General features: G+C 35.5%; 1 protein-coding gene across 1 annotated transcript in view; it reads right to left on the bottom strand.

The window, feature by feature from the left end:
* Positions 1 to 972: 972 nt before the first annotated feature.
* Positions 973 to 27,333, bottom strand: part of SCYL2 (SCY1 like pseudokinase 2) — a 33,795-nt gene continuing 7,434 nt past the window's right edge. Inside the window, exons 3-18 of the mRNA XM_044455178.1 lie at positions 24,627 to 24,784; positions 23,980 to 24,124; positions 22,296 to 22,445; positions 21,472 to 21,693; positions 20,565 to 20,681; positions 20,092 to 20,217; positions 19,607 to 19,783; positions 16,874 to 16,996; positions 16,295 to 16,408; positions 14,631 to 14,763; positions 14,093 to 14,211; positions 12,427 to 12,527; positions 10,440 to 10,506; positions 10,259 to 10,348; positions 8,707 to 8,826; positions 973 to 7,222 (exon numbers count right to left, since the gene is read on the bottom strand). Coding sequence (XP_044311113.1) covers positions 6,599 to 7,222; positions 8,707 to 8,826; positions 10,259 to 10,348; positions 10,440 to 10,506; positions 12,427 to 12,527; positions 14,093 to 14,211; positions 14,631 to 14,763; positions 16,295 to 16,408; positions 16,874 to 16,996; positions 19,607 to 19,783; positions 20,092 to 20,217; positions 20,565 to 20,681; positions 21,472 to 21,693; positions 22,296 to 22,445; positions 23,980 to 24,124; positions 24,627 to 24,784 — 2,586 coding nt within the window. The 3' untranslated portion in view covers positions 973 to 6,598. The remainder of the gene's footprint in view (positions 7,223 to 8,706; positions 8,827 to 10,258; positions 10,349 to 10,439; positions 10,507 to 12,426; positions 12,528 to 14,092; positions 14,212 to 14,630; positions 14,764 to 16,294; positions 16,409 to 16,873; positions 16,997 to 19,606; positions 19,784 to 20,091; positions 20,218 to 20,564; positions 20,682 to 21,471; positions 21,694 to 22,295; positions 22,446 to 23,979; positions 24,125 to 24,626; positions 24,785 to 27,333) is intronic.

Consider the following 27,333-nt stretch of genomic DNA (forward strand, 5'->3'; position numbering starts at 1 on the left):
AGCAAATGAAGTGGGATCACTGCATAATGGTGATCAGTGTTTCCCTCCCTCCCACAAGGTTCTAACATTTATGAGCTTCAAATTATAACAAATTATATATCCACCCCTGCCACTTGACCACACTTGCTGTGCCCTAGACAGTTCTACCTTCCCTAGCCTTCAGGATCACTCATTTAGTTGCTAGAAATTATACCCCCTGGTTGAGGGATGCTGGAGTTGCGGTCTAACACATATACAGGGCACCTGGTTGGGAAAAGCCAGGGAAAATTCAACAAGTTGAATATACAGTGAGGCATAATTCCAAAAGTATGGCTCCATGACCACCTTCAAACTGTAGTTCTTTTAGTAGTGGGGGTGTTGGTGGTAAGGTGCTTGTGTGAACAAGTTGAATGCCACCAATCTAGCCAGATAACAGTACCCCCATTTTGTCTACATTGAAATTTGTACCATTTCAGTATATAGGATAAAGCTCAGGCAAATCAAAACTCCCGGCATGCAGAAAACATGTTCTCATTTCAAATACAACATTTTTCTAGGATCCTATTACATCCCTTTTTAGTCTGCCAGTTTAAATAAATAAATAAATATTATCAGCCTTTTAGCTCTGATATACCAATTACCTCACAAACAAAAGTGAATCTTTACTGGTTGTAAGCCGCCCCGAGGCTTCGGCGAATGGGGCGGCATAAAAATGTTTTAATAAATAAATAAATAAATAAAAATCTTTAAGATTCTTTCATTTACCTTCAGGACTTTAGTAGCTTAAGATTTATAATCTTGTAATGATCAATTATTATTAAAATTAGAAACATGCTAAGCTACAATGCAGAGATGAACTTAAATAAGATAACAGAACTGTTGTACTAAAATTTATTTTTGGAAATTGCCTCCAATCATCCTACTTTCCCTACTTTTTGAACAATAATCCCATTAATTCTAAATGCACATTAAAGAAACACATGAATACAGATGTTTGTGGATTGCAGTTCATTAAAAATTCTCTTTCAACTATTGCTTTTTATGCAACTTGCATATACATTTACTTAGCAAACAGTTATATGAAACATACTTCATGCATTAATAAATTCATGGAGTATTAATGAAACAATGTACATGAGCCTACTTTGAAATAAATTTGAAGTTGTAGTCATAAGAACTTTAATCAGTGTAACTTTCCATTCATTTTCATAGGGTTCAAAGTTCCTAGATGGATTATGCACTACATTAATGAAGTCTGGATGTTAAAATATGTCATGAAACTACATCCAATGAAGTATATCTAGAATTATTCAAATCTCTACTACATTACATTCTATATCTTGCTCTATTCTTATGCAATGGTGACATCTTATGGAAATTTTAATCCATTTACTTTAAAATATTTTGGATAGGGCTATGTTATTGTTTTTGAGATCCATAAAGCATAGATTCAGATGCTCATTTTTGTTTTATTTTCAGGTTAATAGGAATATACCACCTCATTTCAAAATACTGAAATTTTACTCCTAAATATTGCATTAACAATATAAAGGAACACACACCACTTTCCACCAGTTTCCAACCTGGAGTGGTCAATCCTGTTAAGGTATTTACTGCAAAATCCTGAAAAGCAAGCAGGGTTTGCTCTATTTTAAAGAGTAAATCATGATTGGTCTTGGAAAATTACACACAGAATTTCTGAGTATTACTAGAGGGCCATATCTACAAACTTCACATCGCTGTTTTAAGTATGTACTTGTATATATTAAACTGTTATTAGTTAAAATGTTCATTTGATTAGCATGCCAGTCTGTTTAACTTTTATGTATATCATGTTTAGCAGGTAACATTAACAGCCGATGTATGAATGGACAGGAACTGTTTCTTTTCTGTTCATTAATTTACATATCTATGACTTTCATACTTTGTGAAAACATTAAAAGTTTTAACTTGAAAAGATACTGTATTCTCATCTGAGAAGCTGAAAATACGAAACAAAAACTTTATTTCATTAATGCAACATCATTCACAAATTGAAAACTACAGTTCTTCATTCACAGTACAAAGTGGTAGGAATTTTTGTAAGCATTACTGTACATTTTACATATTTTAACTATTACCAATTTTAAAAGTTGATATAAAGAATAGATTTGTTTTGAAGAGCAGCCAAGTCCAATGAACCAAAATAGAATTTCATGCTCTAACAGTTCTGCCGATTATAAACCACAGCAACACTAGAGGCATACCACCACTTTACACACACAACTTTGAATGCCTTGTTTAAACATAAAACCTGCCACTACTACTAAGGACTGTACAATTAGACAGGCATTAAATATTTTGAATCAGGCCTGAGTTCAATCCATATAAATCAATTTTCTTAATAGAATTTCCAATGTGGGAGCTTTATACAATGTGTAGAATTGCCTGAAATTTAGTACATCTACAAGATCTAGATTAAAATCTAGGATTGAAAGTGAATGTAATCCTAAATTTATAGTCAGTTTTGGTTTGCATTTAGATTAATGCATCCTGGTTCAGGGAATGAAATATTAGTGTCTGTTAACATTGTCAACAAGAAAGACGCAGGTAGCATACAGTAGCAGTGTAATTCTACAGATGTACACAGAAGTTCAACTGAGTTTGGTAGAACTTATGTGGACATGCTTATTGGATTCCAGCCTGTGTTTCTGATAACTAAGTTTTTTAAATGTTTCCATAAACAAATTTAAATTCAGAATATATCCTCAAGGAATCAATTTTGAAAAACATGACCAGGAGTGGGAGAACAGTTGTTTAGGTTAGATATATCCAACTCATGCTGGATAGATTGATGCAGCCATAGCATACATATTTTTTTTCCTGTGAAATTTACCTACTGAAATTGGTAAGCCAATCTTCACAAACTGACACTCTCACTGAAATAAAATATTAAAATTCAGAAATGTACAAATAATAACATTGCCAATTTTCTTTTACTATAATGTGGGTATCCTTGATGTAATAGAAAAAATGGCAAGAACACATTGTAATATTACTGAAACATTACTATGTCTGGATTTTATTATCCATATGCCATATTATTGCTTTACAGCCAGATTTGAAGCCATAGTTTTTATTTTTGTATTTTAAAAATTATGAACTGTAGAATTTCAGAACATAATCACAAGGGTGAGTTTCTATTTAATCATCCTAATTGGGGGATGGGGTGAGGAGAAATGGCCATGAAAAAAGTGAATAACATGAGCTTTTTCTTAAATGATGTGCCTTTCAACCTCCTTTGGCTGCGGCCATCTGAGGCATGGAGAATATTACTCATCTTGCAGACAAAGAAAGTGGATTCTTTTTGTCTTTGTGGAAGAAGAAAAAATGAACTCTGATGAATATGCTTTCCCTCTTACTGCTTGTTCTAGCTAATTATGCAGTTGGAAGACCATACTGCTCATGTTCTTCCTTAGAATTAGGGACTCGATTTAACACTTTGGTTAAATTTCAAGTCATATAGAGTAAATAGCTAAATGCAGAGGGAAAGTGGCAGATAATCTTATAAAAACCTTCCTCTACTTTTTCAAATTGCGTAATAGTTTTTGTATTCAAAAAAATTCAGGAAGCCAAATATAGGAGAGAATTATAGCTTACTTTCACTATTTAAAACCATACTTCATACATTGTACACTAAACTGGGAATGTATTTATTGTCAAGCATTTACACTGAGCTTTTCAACTTCCTTCACATTAAGATGGTCTTGTCAACAATCACTCTAGCAACACCTGTCAAGACTTCTAAAGAAGTATGTATCAGTATGTATTTCACTTGATATATCAGTGAAAATTTCCAGTCATTATGAAAAAGTGTCTCTAATAACATATTCCATGCATGCCATTGAGCCCATAGCAGTTCATTTGCTTGGCCCACTGTAAATGAAAAAGTCATCTGCTAGAAAAGCAGCTCTGTAGATTAAATCAGATAAATTTTCATAAGCTTAACAGATATCCACTCCCAACAAGTCTAATACAGTTTTAATATAAGTTGACCTATATGCTTGGCAACTTTATGTAAGCTGGAGAGCTGGACAAATATTTCTGCCAGCAGTTTGAACTTTGCACTTTCTTATGCCATACATTTACACAATTAAAAATCAGGAAGTTTTACTTTTTTGGGAGGAATCAATTTTAGGAAGCAGAGAATAGTTCACATATTACATTTAACAAATAAATTTCTTCTTCACTGGTATCTTCTGAAACTTGGCACTATGGAGTTATAAGCAGCAAAGACATAAAAATTAGATATAACCACATACCAAAGTTCTTCACACACTTTATGCTGCTGACCATACAAGACATTTTCCCATTACAGATGGTTGTAAGGATACATGGAGCAGAGGACTGTGTAAGTTGCCTTGGGCTCCAAAACAAGAGAAAAAGGCCATATATAAATTTGATGTAATAATAATTCATAGATTATATTTTCTGCTTATAGTCTTAACTTGGCTCACTGTAAGCTATCACAATCATTTGTAAATCTTTATAGGCTGTCATTATTTCAGTTAGGATCAAAGCTCTGTAAGGTTATTCTCTGATGATGTAGCAGTGAAGTATGTTATTTGTATTGACAAAGGTGATTCTAAAGAAAACTGTTCTGTCTCTGTATTTGACAGGCTTAAAAAAAACCTAAAAGTCTACAAATCATTATCAAAAGAGTTAGTAACTTTCAGTGATAATTTTACTTAATTTGTGAGAATGAGATATTATAATAAATCATTTGTAGTCCAGTTTGTATTATAGATGCTTGTTAGGAAAATTCTGCCTTTCATACTGCATTTTTTTTTGTTCAGTTGGGGAAATTGCTTTAAAACATTCATGTGAAATGTGAGATTAAGAAACCTGGAGACCATACAAGAAGCTATATGTACACCTAACACATTTAATAGTCATAATTTTACAATGCTACGTAGCTAATTAAACATAGTTCAGTGAGAGTATCAACAGTACATAAATAACACAAGTGTTTGTTTTTAAACACACTATCACTGGTCCCAAAGATACAAAATAAAAATTACTAAGGCAGCAGCTATAATACAAATTTCTTAAGTTACAATTAACAGCATTACTGCTAAAAATTGGAAATATAATGTAACAAAATACAACTCACATTTACAGCATAAGGCCCTTTGGTATCTTAAGCAGCAAACGGAAACAATTTAATCAATGAAAGGCTTTGAAAAATAAAGTGTGTAGGCATACTATTAAAAAAGTAACCAATTCTTTCTTTCTCAAAATAGCCAGCAATTGTCCAAAGCATTATATAAGAAAGGTCCCAAAATGCATAAGAATTTAACGCCCAGTAGAAATAGCTGACAAGATAATGATACACAAAGTTGAATAGTTCTCTCATATTAAGCAGAACACATTGCTGCTTCTTGTTCAGGGGAAACTTCTAAATTTGGAACACTACCACAAGGGAGATGTAAAGTGGTTGTTCATACCAAACCCTATCTTAGAAAAGCTTAAAAGTCTTTCAGAAGGCCTAGATTAAACAGGCTGACTTAGCAGATTGTTCAGTTTTCTTGCTTTATAACTGCTCTACTGACATTTATCAACTGCTATCAAATCTCAATCTATAACAACTATGTATATCAGAGGGGTAGCAAAGTCATACTTTTGTCTCAGAAGTAGCCAGAAGTTTTAAGTAGTAGTTCCAGCTCTTTGCATATTAGTAAACCAAAACTTTACTTTAATAAGTGTACTTCCTAAATTCTAAAAGTGATCCATTTTGCTTCTAGGATTATCTGAAATACATTTCTTTTCATTAATTTGCCCTTGTATTATTTTAGCAAATAGATGTCTACTATAAACATAGGCATGATTTAAGTTACTTTATTTTTAGACAAATCTTCAGTATCACCTTACCAATGGTGTTGCTTTAATTGTACTGATTGACATTTTGGCATTAGAAATAGGCAAGCTATGCAGAATGGCCATCTTAGCAGTATTTTTCATAAGAAAGCACTCATCCCTATCCCTTGAATACCAGTCCTTTCCCACATAACTTATTTGCTTTATGGGAGGCTACTGCTTACAAGGTGAACCACTGTGCACTTGTCATTTCATTAAAATTATTTCATCTCTTAGAAGTTCCATACTAATACATGCATCCAACTATAAGCCATCCCATACCAAGATGTATTTATAATTCAATATTGTACCAATTCAGACAATTCAAAATCAACAAGAGACAAGGTTTTAGCAAAGCTTGAAGACTTGTGTATTCGGTAGCTCCAACAGAAGATCAGCAATTACAATCTATCTGCTCATGTTTATTTGCAAGTTATTTATTTGTAGATGTACGCAGCAGTGAGGGGGGAGGAAGTATGTAATTTCCAGTTTTCCATAACTTCGGGCTTCCAGATTGATACAACCTGACCTCAAAACAGTAAAATTAGGGGACTAGGACCACTCAGTGCCTAAGGAAATTAAATGGACAGGCAAATGGACAGGTATTACTACATCATCCTGGAAACAGTTTTTGTCTTGCCCAGTTTTGCTAGATGAAGTTGCCTCAATTCGACTTTTTACCAGAAATAGAGATATTAAATCAGTTTGCTCACAATTAAAAAGATTACCCAAAGAGGTCTTTTAAGTCATTGCTAGCCGAGCTGCTGCTTGTTATGTTGCTTGTTGTTTGTGTAAAGTTTTGAGGACTAAAGAAAGGATTTCCCTGCATGCCAAAGCTGGGTTGTCCCATTACATTCATCTGTGCTCCTGAAGCAGAACTGTTGGCACCTTGAGGAGGTACAAACTGATTAAGCCACTGGTTTGTTTTTTGTTGTGACATTTGATTCATACTAACTTTGGGTTTTTGAGGCCCAAACAGACTATCTAAGGCAGACATATCTGGTGGCCTGCTTTGCTGTGCAGGCTGTGAAACTGCAGTTGTAGTGCTCATAGGATTATACGGTGGCATAGATGCTGCTGGCAACATACTCATGTTGGCCATTCCAGGGACACTAGAATTACCGAAGAAATTCTGGCTTGTGGTACCAATCCCCATGCCAAATCCAGAAGGCTGAAATCCCATATTAGCATTTAGTCCATTTCTCTTAGTGCTTTCAACAGGTGATGAAAACCCTAATCCAATATCCACTGAAGAAAAGCTACTTGAAGAAGGAACTTTAGGTTTGTTGATAGATTGGTTGGTCAATGATGCCATGTTATCTCTCAAAGTATCAGTCAAGTCCTTTGTCTGAAAGAGACAAAAATTTTTTAGAATACTTAACAATGCCATCAATGATTTGCAGTTCAAGAACAGATGGCAAGGAAGCAAAGTCATTTTAGGCACAAGGAACACCACTGCGTATGTGCAGCTTAAAGGGGAGTTTACAGAATCAATACATATGGTTATATTTCTAAAATATCCAGATTGATTAGGGTACATACTTCCAAGTACATAACTATTGCTTCACTCCAGCCCCTTATTTTGGCTAATATTTTACTTACTGTAGAGTCAATCAGTCTCTCTATTGTACAGTCTCCATAGCTAATAGCACCATAACAGCAGCAAGAAAAAAAAGCACAGACTGCCAGAATAAGCAACTGTCATTTAGAAACTGTTTACCCCTCATTGTTTCTCTGGGATAAGGAGAAATGTCCAATTCGAAGCAATAAGCTGGTACTCAAGAACAACCTTGGAGAAGAGTCTAATCCCCAATTTGGGAGGATCTTCCAGGGAGATGGGAGAACTCCTAACATTAGATACCTTTCCCAAAGTGGTTTTCTCTACAAATGAGGAAAGATCCACTTGGGATCCTTATAAAGAAAAAGTAGTTGGTGTTTAATCATGTAATGTCACCTTACCTTAAAGTTTACCAAAATATGTTTTGCTTAAAAGCCATATTACATAAATCCAGCTTTGTCATTTGAGGTGCAAAGCATCAACTACAGTTGTGAGCCTACCTGACATCTCTTTGTGCTCTGAAAACCCCTAAAGTAGACTATTGCAATTCAGTGTATGTAGGGCTGCCTCTGAAGATGGTTTGGCAACTACAATTATTACAAAACACAGTAATAAGATTACTGACTTGGGTCTCATCCAGACAAGTTGCTTTTATGTCCCATTGAAGTCTACATTGAAAGGTTAGTTATAAATCAGTGCTCATTGAATCAGTGGGAACTAAATACAACTGACTGAGTCTGGGTCTAACTCATACAGCATATCTTGCTAGTCTACAAATCAAAGCACTGGTGATTATATTTCAAGTGCTATATGGCTCAGAACCAGAATATGTGAAGGGCTACATATTCCCAAATGAACCTTCCCATATGCTGAACTCATCACTGGAGGCTGAGTTTGAACAGACAGTGACAGATAGAAAGCATTTTAGCCTTTTAGATTGCGCCACTCCACCTCTGCAGTATTTTACCTGATGCCTGCTCTTCTGTCCTTCTGACACAAAGCAAAGTCCTTTGTGTTTTCCCAGGTCTTTCAGTACCTGATTTTATTTTGTTGCTGATTTGGCTTTCCTGCTTCTATTTTTTTAAACTATTCAGCTAACTCTTTTGCGTCCATATCACCTATTAAAGTGGCTACTTTGGATACACACAGAAAAATGCAAAATGAAAAGATTCTCAACTATTTGAAGTCATCCAAGATGGAACATATTTTAGTGTTCAGGGGCTTTAAGACAAAATATTACCATGAAGAATTCTTTCACACCCCTGCATCCATACCTGTTTGACTGGAACACTGACTGCATGAGGCTTTGGCTTAAGTGGCTGCTGACTCTTCAGTTTCTGTGCCTGTTCTTGTTCTTTTGCTAACCTTTGCTTCTCTTCTAGTGTAAGCGATCCCTGAAAAAGAGTATACTTATTAGTAGATAACAGACTTCACAGTGAGCTAGTTTGCATGATATGACAGTTCATCATAGAATAATTACACATGGGGTGTACTGCATGGTGCTGGTTACCTACAGGCACCACTCATGGCCCTAATCTCTGGCACTGACTATTATCCAGTCCACGCTTCAATTGGTTTGCTGGGTGGGTGGGTGGGTGGATGTAGGGACTATGTCTTTTCCAGGGACATGCTGCTATCTTAGATAGCCAAAACTTAAATAAATAAATAGGTAAGGGAACCCATTCCTTTGTTTGAGGGTTTAAAGTCCTAATGTATTTATTAGGATTGTAAATTAGCCGAGAATGCACCAGGGGTTTTAAATGTTTTTTTTCTTTTAAATTGTTATACTGTTATTGTTTATGTATTTTTTTTGTATTTTTTGTGAGCCGCCCCGAGGCTTTGTTGCGATGGGGGCAGCATAGAAATGTTTTAAATAAATGAATGAATGAATGAATGAATGAAAGCCTGCCATACTGCTGAAAGTAAACAAATGTATTGAAATGTATCCTGTCTGTATGCCATCTTTTACTAGGTAAAGCACTTTGCGAATTATTTGCTGAGAAATGGTAGAAAAATATACTAATATAAATAATTCCATCAGACTGTAAGAAAGGGAGAGACCAGTGATACAGTCATTTCATTGCCTCTTCTGGGATATAAACTCTACCAAGCTCCTCCTTCAGGAGTCACTAGAACCAGCCAATCCACCAGAAGGAGCAAAAGGAAGTCAGGTCACTCCACTGCATTTGCTGAGAGACCAGCTCCATTAGAACTGTTTCTATCCCAGCAGGTTATTATTAGGACTTTGTATATTTAAGAAATGATGTCTGAGTCTTTTTGTTCCTGTCTTTCTTTTTATGTTATCTTTTAGATTTTAAGCTTGAGATTAGTGCCTGCACACTGCACATCATTTTTTTTACTGATTTGCAAGCCACTGTGTGAAGCTTTTTCATTTGAAGAGAAGCTTAAATTTGTTAAATAATGTAATTATTAAAAGTCACTCCAGTTTAACTACATTGATCTCTTTAACAGTGAAAATATTTTTATAATATTGGAATTAATATTTCAATTATGTCTCTACTTCTCAGTATCAAATATCATGAAAAACATTCCAATTACTTCAACTAGAAAAAGGCAAGCAATATCTGGTCCTGCTTTTCTCATTCTTATTTTTAAAAAAACCCCAAAAACACAACAAGCAGAACCTTTATAGATCTAGATTATGAACCCATATAATCCCTAAGGGTCAATACCAGCCTAGGGTCAAGAAACTAGAACTGGCTAGACACTTCAGAAAACTAAGGGCAGCCTGGTTTAGGACTGTACCCCTAATAAGCTTACAGATGCTGATCTCCTTCGTACAATAAATTGATATTAAAAACTCACCTTCTTCTGATTTGTCAGGAGTCCATTCTCTTTACAGTTGGATCCACTTGTTAAGATATCAGTTCCTAGACTGCTAAACACTTTGTCAATCTATTCAAATAAAACAAGATTAACAAAACTTTAACCACAGAGAGCTAGCTTAACCCAACACTGGATTAACCAAATATAGATAGCTTCTTACCTGACTTCCTGTACTACTGCCTTTTGTTTCTTCAGGTATGCTTATTGGATTAGTAATATCCAAAGTCCTGTACCACAAAAATGCAATTATAACAAGCTATCATACACAATTTCAGCCTTGAAAGCAACCCAACAAAAATGTGGATTACATGTCTCAAGTTATACCAAGATAAATGGCAAATGGTTTGCTGTGATTTTCTGATTTAAAAGCATTAAAATAAGTACAGAGGAAAAAACCAATATAAATTATAAAACAATGGGGAAAAGTGCAATCCTGTGGTTGCTGAATAGGGACAATCTGTGAGTGAGGAATCACTCCACTGCTACTGTACTTGTGCCTGAGACAATTTTACTGACTGTTGTAGTTATCTGTTAGAATGCAATGTATTTTACTGTGTTGCATTGTATGAATTTTTATTGTGTCTTTTATGGTTGGTTCCTTTTTATTCTTATATATTCTTTTTGATCTGTACATCACACAGAGAGGCTTGAAGGGCTATGGGAGTAGTATATAAATGTTTAAAAACATATATAAATGATAGGATGGGGTAGTTTGGCTTTTCCCATTTTCACAATTCCATGATTGGGGCAGTTTCTTTCCTGTTGGGGGGCATGGAAGGTAAATAAGGGAGGATGGATCTAAGGCCTCCTTTAATCTGTCACTAGCATGTTATTTTTCTTTTTAATACCATTACAAACACATCTGATAGTGGGAAGATGGTCACAGAGACCAAGAAGGCCTTTGCCAGCAGTATTCCCTCTCTGCCTGCAGACACCCACCCAAAGACAGAATTTCACACAGGAAGATTTTTATATATTAGCCAGTCTTCCTTAAGAGCCCTTATATTACTTAATGAAATAACAATGACATAAGGGTGTGTTATCACCCTTTAAATTACCTGGGCAATATGCCTGGAAAGAAAGCCTATGTTATCGAGTGATAACTTCCATATGCATCCCAATTTAATCTCTTTTAGATTTAATTAAAATAATTAAAGAAAGCTAAATAAAATGTGAGAAGACATAATATACAAAGTATACTCAAACTAAATCTGACTATACCTTAAGCTGAAACAAACATGTTAAATAAGAGAGTTATCTGACCATATTTCATGTTTAAACAATCCAAACTAACAATAGGGCTACTGTGGTTGATCTGGAACATGACATTCTTTATTTAAATTAGAAGGAGAGACAGAGATAGGTTTTCCATATTCAAGGTGCCCAGGTGCAAAGCTCTGATCAGCTGTGACAGTCTGGCAGCTAACTCAGTTCACATAGGTATTGTGAGGCTTAAAAGGTGTTCTAAGTGTTCAGAACAAGTAAGGGAGAGAAGTAACTAACCATCATAGTATCCTTCAAAAATGGCTTTGATGGTGAGATTGATACAGTTTGACAATTCCATAATATGGCCAACACTGGAAACTGGAAGATTATGCCAGAAATACTAAGGGTACAATCCTACAGCCTTCCAACATCATCTGGATGGCCAGAATTCTTTGGAGACCCAGCTCCAAGATCCTGCTATCTCAGTATAGGAACTGTGTGGGTCAAGCCATTGTGCAGAAAGAACTGCACCAGTGAGCCACCCAAGATGGCAACTAGTCTGTGGAGAAGGCAGAAACGGGATCCCCAAGGGTATGAGGCTGGGGCTGATAGCTTACACTGATTCATATAAGGGTGCCAGCCTCTTTTCCTCATCGGCACTTTATCTAGATGGCCAAGAAAGACCATCTAAATAAAAGGCAATGTGCAAGATATCAGAAACCTACCATTGGATGCTCATAAACATCTGACTTTGGAGGCTTAGGTGCATGTGCTGATGGTGTGGCTAGATTATGTCCTAAGTGTAAAAGCTTTTATCCAAATGTAAAACAATAAATCCTTAAACTGAAAACATTACAGGAGCCTATTTTAAACACATTATTAGAGACTACAGTAATATAATATGCAATTCATGGTAACTACATGATATTATGCATACTTACTTTTGTTGTTCTTGCATAATATGGATTTGTTCAAGTTTGGTCTTGTGTTCAGCTTCCAGTCTGCTTAACATCTCTTTTATGACTGAAATGAAGGAATTAAACTAGAAAAGAAATGTGTTTTACAATATGAGGATAATTTTATCAGAAGCCTTCTAATATTGAATAATGTATCAAAGCAAAATCAAAGTAATTGAACTGAACAAGACATAATTAATGCACAAAGAACAGACTGAATTTACTGCACAATCCTATTCCACATACTCAGCAGTAAGTCCCACTAAGTTCAATGAGACCAGTCCCAAGTAATTTTAAAATGAATAAATTTATTTTTGCTATTATTTTAAGGATGTGTCACTATTATAAGCTGATTGTGTTATATGAAAAAAGGAGAATTTGCCAAGAGACAGTCAAGCTAGTTCTTCATTCATACATATATTTTTCATAAGCAAAATAGAGCAATGTATAGCAACTACTGCAATTTCTCAGGACCAAGTAGAGGCCAAAAAGAGCAACAAGAGTTTTGAAAATATTTCTATTCTTCTTTTCTTTTCTGAACAACTCCCTTCACTCTCTAAGTAGCCAGCTATGGAACAAAACCCTCAATAAAATTATTAAATAAGGCAAAAATCACTCAAGTAAATGTGAATTAGATTGGTTTTAAAATTAAAAGCAAATGAATGTCTTCCTCATCCTTAGTCCAGTAACTCCAAAGAGCCATGCAAAGGACTGTGTTGTTGTTTGGACAGCATTTGAGCATTGCTATCTAGTACACTAAAGGCATATTTAAGATATTAAAGAAATATAATCCTATACGTGTTAAATTCAAGGGGACTTACTCTCTAGTAAATGTATATAGGATTACAGATTAAGGGTGAATGCCTTCAGCCCTATTCTAAGTAGGCCCTATTAAAATGGGTCTCGATATTTTTTCCAGCTTTCTGAAAAAGTACAAATATCTATAACTTGTTATCAAGTATTTCTAAGAAATATAAAGGCAGGAGGCACTGCAATGGTGTTACATATGCACCCAAACTTTTCCGCTTCTTTTATTCTGGTAGCAGACCTCTGAAATTCAGATGACCCTCTGTAGCAACAGTCAATGAGGGTTTGCTCCTGGAAGGGAAAATGTAGTTATTCCACCCTGTACTATTCCATGTGTACATAGATGCACTTTGCAAGTTTGTTTAAAAAAAAGCTGGGAAGAGAACCCAAATGCAATGCTTTAGCTGAGAGAATCTTGCAAGTAGTTTTAGAAATATGCATTTGATCCTTGGTTACTTTTAAAGCTGAGAGCCTGTAAAAAAAGAAAGTAAATAAGTCCATCTGCTAGATAGAGGTCTTTTAATGGATACTCTCTCAGTACCAGGATCAGAGGAAGACAGATTTCCATCAATAAGTGCAGATATATTTTATGTCAAGTTCTTAAGTCAGAATAATACAGGATATCTTTAAAAAGTGAACAGTGTTTATAAGCCCAGAATACATGGAATTCAATAGCAGCAACAAAAAGGAACATGGTCCATGTTATTTGTGCTGTCCAAACAAATACAAAGAGTAGAATAGAAAATGAATAGTATATATGGACAAAAATTTGCAGTATTTCCTTTGGAAGTAAGCTCATGATGATGACATAAAAGTATAAAAAATTTAAAAATAGTGATCCTACCTGATTTAGGTTAAGATTGTTCTCAATGCTGAGAGGAATCAGATGGGGCAGAACCTTTCCAGCAAGTTGCTCTTTTGTAATTCCCAGTTTCTTGTGACTAAATGTGCATTTGTAGATACCTAATTTGAATCATTAAGCATAATGATTTAGCCATTGAACTTGCCATATTAAATTGTCATCATTACATATTCCTTTGAAAACAAGGCTAGTATCAATGGGAAAATATTTAAAAACATGCTTTAATCTGCACCTTATGTAAAAACATATGAAATATTTGGCATTTTTTGGAACAAAGGGATGGGGAGACAGAAGATAGTGAAGTAATTACAGCTGCAACTATGGACACCAGCATGAATGTGAACAATTAAGAGAAATCTGAACAGGCTGTGACCAAATCGAAAGAAGAGTAGAAAAAATAGGACATTAAAAGATTGATACAAATCATAGTCTATTATATATACAGCATTGCCTTTGAAACCGTGGACTTCAATACTACAAAGATTAACGTCACAGTACAAGAAACAGAGAATCGTGTTACCTAGAATTCCCATAAGGACTGCAGGCTCCTTGGAAGGAATTTGTTGCAAAAAAGGCAGAATATCATCAAGAACGAACCATTTATCCAAGTATTCCAAAATCTTTCCCAAACAGACTAAGGAATTTACACGTACCTAATGAATACAGAAACAAACCCTCTAAACTATATCCATAGCATTACTGGCATCATTTAAATAAAGTTTATGCCGATGACAACTCAGGCATGCTTATTACTATTTTTAAAAAATTCTCAAGTTCTGTTGTATTAAGTCACCACGACAGAGATCTTTGATACAGATTATCTGATGGATTTCTCAGGAGACATTTGCAGCTGTAGATATAATCTATATCCAGTTCTTTAAACTGTACTTTGAGTGTTCCATGCCCCTACCCTGCCCATTTTGTGCAGGGTTCAGCATTGAACCATCACCAGCAGGGAATATGGAGAAGATTCATATTCTCTCAACTTGCATATATCGTCCTGCAGCCTGCTTCTCAAACACCACTTTTGATTTTACCTTGATACGGGGCTCTTGCAAATTTCCATTTGCAAGCATTTATGATAGGAAAATCAAAAGCCTCAAATAAGAGTACATTAGGAAATGCTGATTGTCAGCAGTTTTAGCCAAAAATATTTTGTGCAAATTTATTTTATTGTATTTTATTTTATCATGGGGTATATTTGTAATTCTCTATTATATAAGCCCTTTTAAGAACAATTTCTATGTATATACTCAACATAGGACATGCCCTCTGGCCCCATCCCAACATCTGTTCATTCAAATACACAGTTGGAAAAGTGTGGAGCTTACAATTGTGCAGTTGTATGCATGTGTATGTTTCCTCACTATCAGAAACCCTCTACAACTAGGGCTTTCTAATGGTGAGGACATCCTATCGGCATACAGCACTACCTGCATAAATTCCTGCTTCTAATACAAGGTGAGGGAATGGGAGACATGGTGATGTCAAGGAACATGATCCCAATTCTCCCTCCATATGTTGGATGTGTGCGTGTGTGTGGTGAGGAGAAGGAACTTAATCTGAATCTTCTTAAAGTATAATTTGCAATTGAAGCAGCTTGCAGTGAAAAAACAAACCTAGGAAAAGAATTTGAAAACTGGGGATGGTGGGAGCACAAATACAAAGGAGACACAATTGTTTCAGCTTAACTCTGATTTGCAATATAATGTTAATCCATGGCTTAGTTAAACTTGCTGGTTGCTGAGTTCCAGGTTGTTGGTAATGTGTAAATCCAGCTGTGCTAGTCAAACATGGTTTATTATCCATAAACAATCCACAAAGAGAACCCCAATTTGTTTGATTGAAATTGCTGTGTTGTTTAAACCATGGGTTGTTAAATGTGAACTGAGAACTGTGGGTTTTTCACCAAGCTACAGAGGGAGCAGACAACAAACAGACCAAAAAAACCCCAACCCAGTATATCACAAAGTTATTTGAAATATACTGAGGGAGCAGGCAAAGGGGGAGGGAAAAAACCTAGGGACTGTGAAAATAAATCATAATTTGTTCCACCATCTCCTAGTCAAACCCTGGGTAGTGCAACAAAACAATCATTACATGAACCATGGATTAACATTATATGCAAACCAGTTCATTGTTTTAACGACTTAATTTCATAGAAGTCAAATATCAGTTACTTACAGCAAGAGATGATGTTTGTAAACATGCATTTTTAATTCTTGGTATCAGGGAATTTTTCATAGATGGATAGTCTATAAGGTTGGCGAATGTAGGAATTATATTTAAGCAGAGTTCCTGCAAATGAAAGTACCATAATTATATGTAAAATACTATATGGTTTGCAATTTAAATTGTTTTTAAAACTAATTCATTATTTAGCTCTTAGATCATACTTGTATCTCAACATCACTAAAAACTAAGTCACTTAATCATCAGAAATATTATAAAGCATGAATGCGTTTATTTAAAATGAAACACAGATGTAAAGTTTCCATCATTGTACAAAACATCCTATATCAAGTATTCCTCTGGTAACCAAACATTCAGAAGAAGCCTATTCACTTGAATTATACATGGGCCATGGGCCTTCTTCCTACAAAACAGGTTTGAGCTTCTATTGTTTTTAACATTTTAATGGTATGCTGCTCTTTGAGAGCTTTTCTTAAATGTGACACAGACAAATAAAAGATACAAAGAAGGAAGAAAAAGAGGTTTCTTTCATACATGCAAAAGTTGCACGAAAAAACAAAGTTACCAAACCTGTATCTGAATTGATGGTGCTTCTAATGCTCTATAAACCATTGGGAGAACACTGTTTTTTATTTCATCTGGAGGTGTTTTGGTTAGCAGCAAGTCCATTTTTTGAAGAAATATCAACAGAATCTGTTTTCAAGAAATATTTACATGTATCAAACACTGTATTTTTGTTAATTACTTCCATTGTAATACTTGCTAATAAATTGTTTTCAAACATTAATGTAGACATAGCAAATGCATTCACTCACCATGTTGCTAGCCTGAAAGCATGGAAAGCAAGAATATCTAGGCATTAACTTCTGTTTTACTTAGTATGCTTAGTAATTATCTTATAGAATGGAGTACACCCATAAAATGTAATATTCTAGAATGACAAATAAGAACTCTGTCTTTTCACTAAATATGTCAAGGCTGTATTTTTCTCCACTCCTTCCAGGAAGATAAGACAATGGCCTTTTAGCTAAAATGTTTATTAAAGTTAATGAAAGCCAATCATACTGGCCTAGAAGTACAAATGAAATGTATTGCAAAAGCCAGTCACAAAAAAAAAACAAGCATAGCAAGAATACTAGCTATTAGGGAAGTGTGATCTATTGGCATCAATTTGGCTCCAAACTGAATACCCCTTCCTCCTTCGAAACTCAAATTACCCACACATGACTCTATGACAGATCCTGTAGCCTCAAGGCCAAATGCTTGGAACATCCAACACTTCTTGGCTGATCTGCCGTCCTCTTCATAAGCAAGTTCACTTTGCCTTCCCATGCTGTCTGAAGCTGAGTGGCTCTCAGTTACAGTTTGGCTTATCTCAGTATCTACTGGACCTGGAATCCTAGCCAAAGATTCCAAACCTAGCACCTCACCTTAATCTGCACCTATTCTCACATACCTGGAAAGTTCTTTTGCAGAAAAAATGGTCCCGACCCCTATAAATTCCCCTACTGACACCTAATCTATTCAACTGAACCACAGTTAGCCTACTGATGTATGTATGAGGATGGGTTGCATGTTGACAGATTGGATCTGTTTTAAGAAGATATAACTGCTTAAGCTTTTTATTTCAGAGCACCAGTTACTAAAACCAGAGAAACAGGAATCTTGAACTTTATGACACAATGGCAGTTAGCCATAGTGAGCTACAGACTAGTCTTTGGGTCAAAAAAAAAACCTAGATCCAAATCCCCTTTCAGCTATCAAGCTCACAGGCTGACAATGAACCAGTCACAGTCTTTCAACATGTCACTAACTTATAGGATCATTGCAAAGATAAAAGGGAATGAAAGAAAGAATCATTTATACTGCCTGAGGCCTTTTGAAAAAATCTACCGACTAGAAAAATTATGCAGGTATAACAATGCAAAAGATAATACAAAACTATGCTAAAAATAATGATAAACGTATAAGAGTAGCAGGAACAGTAAAATACTTGTTTAAAAGTATGAGTGGACAGAACTGTCTTTGTTGCCTATAAAAGACAAGCAAACAAAAAAAGAGCAATGCAGCTAGGCACACTTACTCCTGAAAGGCTGTTCCAGGTTATGGGCCCCGTACCTTAAACAGCCCATCTCTACTGCCCACTTGCCATACATATGTTGAGAAATCTGAGAAAACCCTCAAAGGTGGATCATCCTGCTCAGGTAGGATCATATGGGAGAGAGCTATTTTTGAAATACTCTGGCAGCAGACCTCTTTTGATTCTATTTATAGGAAATGCTGGATAAAAATGTAAAAAAATTTGTGGTGAAAAATTCTTAGAAAAAAATCTCAGCCACATCAGTAGCTTTGAAATAAGGTAAAAATTTTGGTTTAGAAGCTCTGTACAAGCTGTCACACAGTACAGTGGGAAAATATATGTTAAAATAAAAAATACATTGTATCTACAAAATTTTGCTTTATTTGTGAAGTATTTCATAGGATGAAACTTTCAGAACTCGTCCTTTTCATGACAGCTCACACTACAGACAAGGAGATAAAAACAGCAAAGGGGTATGAGGCTGTATAAGAATATAGTCATCTTTTTAATTCAGTGACAACTGAAACTAGTACTATGCTATGCAAACTGTGAAGTGGGCTAGGGAAGAGATTATTCTGAATCCCAATAACCTAATTTTAAATCCTGAAAAAGTCAGGCCAAAGTGTAGGTAGGCAGCAACAGTGGAAGAAACAGAGTAGATGGGATTCAGGATTTATGAACAAAAGCAAAAAGGACCCAATCAGTATGAAGCTCTCCTTTTAATTTATACAGCTAGTCTAGACTACGGTAGTGACAAATCAACATTGCAATTTACTTTTCATGACATAATACCACTGCACAGTTTCTGCAGATACTAACCAAATGCAGGTGTTCTTTAGATAAGAACTTTCAGATTTTTCCTAAACCCTGACAAGATATAAAACAACTGCGTAAGAGGCTTTTATATATCCGTCATTATTTGCTTTTTGGCGCCAGGCAAAGACCTTTTTATTTAAAAGTTATTTTAACTGTTAATTTATTATTGTATTTATAGATTTTAATATATATAGCCGAGGTGGTACCAGTTTTTAAATTATTAATCTTTTTTAATGAATGTTGTGAGCTGCCCCGAGGCTTTGTTGCGATGGGGTCGGCACAGAAATGTTTTAAATAAATAAATAAATATCCAGAATAAAAGAATGTTCTTATTTTGGCATCCGATCAGTGCTGTTAAGATTGAATAGGACATATAGATTTCTACAGGAAAAGAGAATTATGCTTACCTGGATTGGTTCCTGCTGTTTAAAGACAGGGCTGAGATCAGGTAGAATTAGCTTTATGTACTCTTCTTTGGTACATTCCTCTGCAATGAGCAGAACGTTAGGCAGTACAAATGGTACCATATCTGGGTTTACAAACTCAGCTGTCAAAGAAGGTAAAATCCTCTGCACTATCACACGCTAAAAGAAAACAGACATATTACTTTGCAATGCAGATCAGGTTTTCTTCAAAAAACCTCACACACTATTTATAGCAAGTTTCATGCTATCCCTAAGGAGCATAATGAAAACAAAAGTATTGCAATTTTTTAAAAATTACATTACTTGTCAGTCTGCACTACAGCACACTTTAAATTCCAAAGTTAATTTTGAAACTGTTATGGCCTCTGCTCCTCAGTCCAGGAATGGAGTCTATTACGAAGCAGTAAGACATGTTTCAACTACTGACAGAATGCCTATCTATAACAAAATCATCTGAGGTTACCAACCTTAGGTAATTTTGGTAAAACTTTTGGCAGCCCTTTAAAAAATTGTGACTTCTGAAGATTATCTCTTTGGAATAATGAATCGAAGTACTGTAGCGTCATGGCCCCAACATCATCAAAGAATGGTATCTAAAATAAATACAAGAAAATGAGATGGTAAGCATACTATAAAGAAACATCACATCTGTAAAACCGCCAATATAGCAATATAGCTAAATGGAGATTTTCTTTTCTGCCTTTTATATATGTGTCCTATTTTCTAGACAAAAGTGAAGTGTCATCCTCTTAGGAAAAAAATCAAATTCTGCAAGACAAGAATTTCTAAGTGCTTGCTTGGTAATGAAGCACATTTTATCTCTTGAATCAGAGTATTTGAATAACTACCTTTGAGCTAGAATATTTTTCAAAGTAATATTCAAAATTTAGCAATTATACATCCAATGCTTATTATAGTAGTAGATCCTCTACTTACTTACTTTAGTCATTTGGTCTGCATCGGGCCTGACTGCGGGAGCTACATTTAAAAGCAGTTTCACATGCTCACGGACTTCTTCTGGGATGTTTTGAAGATTATTGGGGCCCAAACGGCTAAGCTGCATCAACAAAACACATGTCATGGGTAACTTTAAAATAAAATCCTGCATGCAATATGTGCCACCAGTGCTGAAAGGATAACAGTCTTCTGCAGCAATGTATTGCATTCTGTGACAAGAAAAGCTGATTCTGCAGCCTGTTTAAATCACACACATTACTCAAGGCACACATATAAACATCCTGATAATATAGGTATGTGCATATGGTTTTGTAAATGCAAACAATACCAGTGGGAACTGTAACAAAATGTTATTGGTAACCTGACCCATAACAGAAATACTCGTTTGGGGTTCCAGCCAGCAATATTTTCTTGCAGGATACTTCATTCCACTCTATCCCTGTCCTCAGTTTTTCACTTTTCTTTTCTAAATCGTACTCCGGATTCTATGGTTATGGAGCATATTCAGTCCTCATTGGGAGTGGTTTATCTCCTTATGGCCTTTTTGTATTTCTACAAACCTCCTGATGTCCTCAAGCATGCTGATACATCTAACTTATTTTTAGTGGCCTCAGTTTGGCTCTATTCTTATCAGCATTCATAACCTGGCTTTGCTATTAGGAGGAGTTGATTATCCTCCCCCGCTGCTAATCATGGGAGGCACATTACTTGCTTCAGGGCCCAGAAGATTATTTTCTTGACCACTATAATGCACTCATCAGATACAGTATATATTTTCATTTCCATAATGCCCACCTTTGCAGCTGAAATACCCGAGAACTGACAGCAGATATTATTTCATAATATTTAAATCTTCCAATGTGAATTTAACAATCACATTCCCAATATACCTGATCCAGTTGTCTGCTGAAACTTTTATATATATCTTGCTTGTTGACCTCAAAGATAGGCTTTCCATTATTAAACACAGCATACATAATTGCCCCTAGAGAGTACATGTCACTCGCTGTTTCACAACTCACTGAAAGGATATATTCTGGTGCCAAATATTCAGGATTTGGGAGACACAAAGATGGTAAGTTTGGATCCCATTCTTTACAAGAGAATTTTGGCTGCAACAAGAACAGCAAGAAGTTTACATGGTAAAAAGTACATGTTTAAAACAATAGTCAAGCAACGTTTCTTTAAACCTTAGCACCTAGAAAATGCTATCTTAAACCTAGAGATGAGGATATCTAAGTAAACAAACTTAATCTTGTTCTAGCAAAAATATGAATAAAACCTTGTGTTAACTCAATGGCCATCTAGTTACCAGAGCTAAATGAAATAAATGAGATCCTTACATCCATACATGATAACAACAGAATAAATGCGCTTACTTCACTTTAGCACCATCCACTAAGAAGTAGGATAATCTCTATTAGCAATCAACATCCTATGTCTAAGGACCTCAACATAAACTATAGTAACCGAACTTGTATTGAAAAGTTCAATACAACTTTCTATCATAACATCTCACAACCTCTCATATGTCAGTACATCATATTGCTGGTTAATATTCCTTATATCCATTGTGATTGATCTTTAACCCAAAGCATGGGTTATGTTATGAAATGTGTACACTACTAGAAGGATAAACATTATGAGCTAGAGTTCTAGTATTTTTCAACCTGTGCTTCTCTGAGGATAAATAAAAAAATAAACACCTTGTTACCTCTTGCTCAGATGGGTTTATAGACTGAATGCAGAAATCAAATCCCATAATTTTCCATGCTCCAGTTTTATTCAAAATAATGTTTTCAGGAGTAAGGTTGCCATGGACCATTTTTACACTGCTATGTAAAAATGATAAGCCTTCAGAAACCTGTTAGAAGGATACATTATTGTGAGTTTTCTAACATATCAAACCTTTTCAAATTTAACTATGAAGTGCTATGTTAATTTATTTATCCCTGAAAAACAGGATTAAACAATTAACAGAAGTGAATTGGCTTTAGAAGTAGCACTGCTGTTTTAAGGAAAACAAAGTAGAGTCAAGTCCCGAGCTCCAGTGATTCTCAGGCTCAGCTGTATCCAAAACAGTGAAAAGGCTTGCAGTGGCTCTTCATCAGATTTAGGTAAGTTGTAACTCCTATCCAAATAGTCCCACCTATGTCTTGATAACACCTCCATGTGCTTAAAGCACACTGGGCTCTGGCAATCAACTGTCATTAGGCCTTACATTCTTCTTGCTCATGATGCACTATTATGCAATAGAAAGGAAGCAACCACTGGTTGCTCACTAGTTTTTCCTGGGACATATTGAATGAAGGCAGGCAGAAGAATATTTTTTTTTAAAAAGCTGCCTGTCCCAACAAACCTAGCTTTTAAACAGGCAAGAGGATACAAGGCAGTTACCATATATACTGGCATATAAGATGACACTTGAATAGCAAAGCAAAAACTGGAGGTCATCTTATACATCAGGTGACATATACTTTCCTTCGTTTGTCTTAATTCTTCCTCCAATCTTGCACCATCTTCTTGGTAATGTCAAACCTTCCAGCTGCATTATAATTACCTCTTTCGCAATTTGAATAACCTTTTAGCTTAAAACAAGACCCCACACACTGGAACGTGGCCCACTCTAGGAGAACTCATCCTGCATCAAATTACAAGCCTTGTGCAAAGCCACTGATATGGTCCCAAGTCTGGCGCCCACCCTGCCCTTGCCGGAGAGTGATGCACAGTTTTGGAATGGCTGTGCTGGCAACCAGGAAGAACAGCATTCCCTGTGAGGCTGTGTGTGAAGAAATACAGCACTGTCTGAATGGGCCTCCTCCCTCTCGTCTGCCCCTCTGCCAGACCCCTTGTAGACTATCAGCCTCCGACTTTATGTTTATACCTTGTTGAAAACTAGCCAGACAACTTCTGGCCGACAAATTGACATTACTCAGGTATGACAGAATTACTGCTCAAAACTAGGGGTCATCTTATATGCCCAATATACAACAAACACCAGAAAAACAGCCCAAATTATCAACCTTGTCTTAGACACATCAGTATACACAGTAAAAGCTCAGCTCTTGTTTTCTTGTGTTAAAGTGACATATGGTTATTGGGCAAATTTATTGCAACAGTAGTAGCCTGTTTTCCTCTTTAGAGAAGATTTGTGGTTATGTTGGTGAATACATGAAAAATCATTAAAATATGCTTTTAAAAAATAGTATTGCTGAAATGCTACAAGACCCCACTGCAACAAATATTTTTATATAGTCAGTTAATGTCTAGTCATGTAAATATCTTCACTGAAATCAAGTGGATAAAATCTGAATGTGCAAAGCTGTTATGACAATGAGGATATCATACTTATGTGTAAGATTATTAATGAAACATATACAAGTCACCAGTATACATACCTGCAGCAAGCCATATTTCATTTCCACATCATAAAGTTTATATTCTTTGATATCAGATGGTAAAGGAGAGGGAAGATTGTCCCAATTTCCAAGTATATTAGCCAAACTTGCACAAACAGGTTCTGTACAAAATGCCAAACAATCTCTAGAAAGAAACAAATAATCAAGCCTATTTAACAAACATCCTTAGTAAATAACTAAATTATAATTCAGAAGAGAGAGGTAGGCTGGTTGACATATAATTATTCTAGTAGCACTGTCACAGCACTAAGACATTACAATAAGGAAGGATGCTATTGTATTCTTAATCCATAGGTAATTACATAAAACTATGTTGAAAGGATGGTAGAAGCACAACCTAGTGTTGCACTTTTGTTATAACAAGTACATGCTGCTGGTAAATTTTGCTTTGCTGTACATGATCCTTTTCTAAGTAAAGGAAAAAATATTTTAAAATGCCCAGAATTTAGGTTCAAGTTATACTGCAGATTTTTGAAAGGAGACCCTCTTTCCAGAATTCAGTTAACTAAGCCTATACTGTTACTTAAGTTTCCAAAATTTATCAAATTTAGATAAATTGAATGTCAGAATGTTTTGAAATTGTGTCAAAAATAAACTATAATCATTTTAGTAACAGAGAAACTTACCGGGATTCCTCTAATGGATGTTGCACAGTTAGCAGCCGAGGATGTCGAAGCCTTGTTAGTTGCTGAACCCCTCGTTTTAAAGAATCAACAATTTGATCCTTTTCAAATTTTTGATATTTGTCCATAAGCTTTTTATCAAAAACAAAAACTGCCACTTCCTAAAAGGCATAAAATGTAATTACAGAACAATATGAGAAACTACATGCTTCATGCTGATTTTCAATTTTAAAATAGAGTTAGTCTCTGCTGTACTAGACTTGCCACCATGTGCATGTATCACTCTGGACCTGCTAACATGTAACAATCCTGAGATGTAACTATTGTAACGATATAGGAAACTGGGAACAAGTGTCAGGCCTGCTCACATCCTCCCTCAACCACCTCTTTTTTTGGTGCACTGTCTTTGGGTGGTTCAATCTTGCTCTATGACATCTAAAACACTAAAATCCACTTTAATGTTGAAATAAAGGAGAAATAAATAGGTGACCTGGTACTGAAAAGATAACAATGAAGATGCCCTGGAAGCCTCCTTGTGGAGTACACTCCATAAAAGGAGTACCACAACTGAGAAGGCCATCTTTTGTAGCCACCACCTAACATGACAGAATTGTCATAGAATAGAGCAGTATACTTTATTGTAATGGCCACCGAGACCATTATGCTAATAGGTGGCTTTTATACAAATTTAATAAATAAATACAACTAGCTGACGTTTTGCAAATGTATTCCCAATGCAGATAGCCAATCCAGATTCTCTCTTTTGGCAAAAGTCATCCCACAGGACAACACAGGCATTTTCTTTCTCAAAACTGGGCCTAAAGTCAGACTGAAATGTTATGGAGGAAGGGGAAGAACCAAGCTTGATTCTGGAATGACTAAAGACTAAAAAAATGAAACCCCTCTTCTAAGAACTGATAAGCATTGCAAAGGAGAATGGTAGGTTCCGATTTCTAATATAAATGGGAAATTATAAGCAAACTTAATCATACTTTTATGTCAAGTTTGCACCTCCATTTCTACCCATGATTCTTGCAGTTTATTATTCATGCATTGAAGTTTGTTTAGCTTGTAGACATGGTAAAGATCCACACAGTCCTATAGACAACATATGTGCTGCAGATTGTATCTCTATTAGGGAGCCTTAACACTTCTAAGATCTGCCAGTCTTGCTGAGCATGCCTTTTGTACTCCAGCCACAGTAAAATAACAGTAAATAGACTAACCACTCAATATTTGGAACATGGACCAATAAACAGTCAGATGGGCCATCACATTCAACCATACCCCATACGGTCATACCATGAGTGGGCAGATGTAAGCCTTATAAGATCTATTTTGTACTTTAATAAATAACCTGGAGGTCCACCAACTAGAACCAGATGTGAAATATATGATCTGTGATGCAGCTTGAGGCTACAAACTCTTGGTTATATATAACTGGCTGTGGATGGAATCCTACCTTTTATCTTTTTGTGGCTAGAGGAAAGAAGGCAGAGGCTGTTTTTTGAGTTTTTACTCACCTCTAATTTGAGTACTTAAATGAGTTATTCCTATACTTCTTGTCCAGCATCAACCCAGTGCTGTCAAGCATGGGAATAACCAGCAGGCATAAGATTCCAGCTAATTTCACACCTCCCCAACCACACTTGCAACTCCACCCATGTTCCCCCTTCTGCTTGCAGAGTTCCCCTTGTCCTAAGTGCTGCCAGTGTGACAATGGCACTATGTCAGTGCTCCAATATTTGTGGAAAATCTCCAGTGGCAAAGAGGACTTCAGAGTGATCCTAACATTCACTCGTCTACCGTAAGTGAGGGATAAGATCACAGTGTGTAGTGACTAATTTGTCTATTTTGACTAATTTAATGTGCTCATAAGCTGTGAATAACCCCTCTGGAGACAGGCATGATTAAGAATGTGATTATATATTTATATACACACTGCTTATAGTAATAATACTCAGCAAATAAGGGGTAAATACCTATGCTTATGCAAATATTTTTGATTCACTATAACTGAAGTAGAAATAGCCTAGTTGATGTTAGTACACCAAGATGCTGCTGCTGCCAAGTGACTATTTTTAGTTTGCAGTTCTAACGTATCTTGGGAGTAAACACAATGGGATGTATTTTCAAGTAAATATTAACAGAATTGTGCTAATAATAAACTGTTATAATTGTATGTTGGCAACCATAAATATAACAAAGATGCAAAAACATCAAACACGTTAGCAATTTAACATGTTCCAGAACTATGAAACATGTATTGCTTACCTAAGAACAAGTGCATTCAACATGCTCCTTTGCCAAGTTCTGTTTTTATTCCTATTGTTTTAAGTTAACTTGCTGCTTATTGGCATTTTACCCTAAACACTCCTCAAGAGACTGCACCTTGCATTTTATTAGTCATTCTTTGCTCGCTGTTGAAAAGGAACATAAGTACTAGCCATTTAGGTTGCAATCCTATATGCACACACACCAGGGAGTAAATTCAGTTGTGCTTACTTCTCAATAGACTTATTTTATATTGTTAACTTGTTTTATATTTTTATTGCATAATATTTTAATTGATATATTTGCGAGCCGCCCCGAGGGTTCGGCGAATGGGGTGGCATAGAAATTTTCTAAATAAATAAATAAATAAATAAATAAATAAATAAATAAATAAATAAATAAATAAATAAATAAATAAATAAATAAATAAATAAAT

This window comes from Varanus komodoensis, unplaced genomic scaffold, assembly GCF_004798865.1.
Source record: "Varanus komodoensis strain SLA01 unplaced genomic scaffold, ASM479886v1 scaffold8, whole genome shotgun sequence".
NCBI lineage: Eukaryota > Metazoa > Chordata > Lepidosauria > Squamata > Varanidae > Varanus > Varanus komodoensis.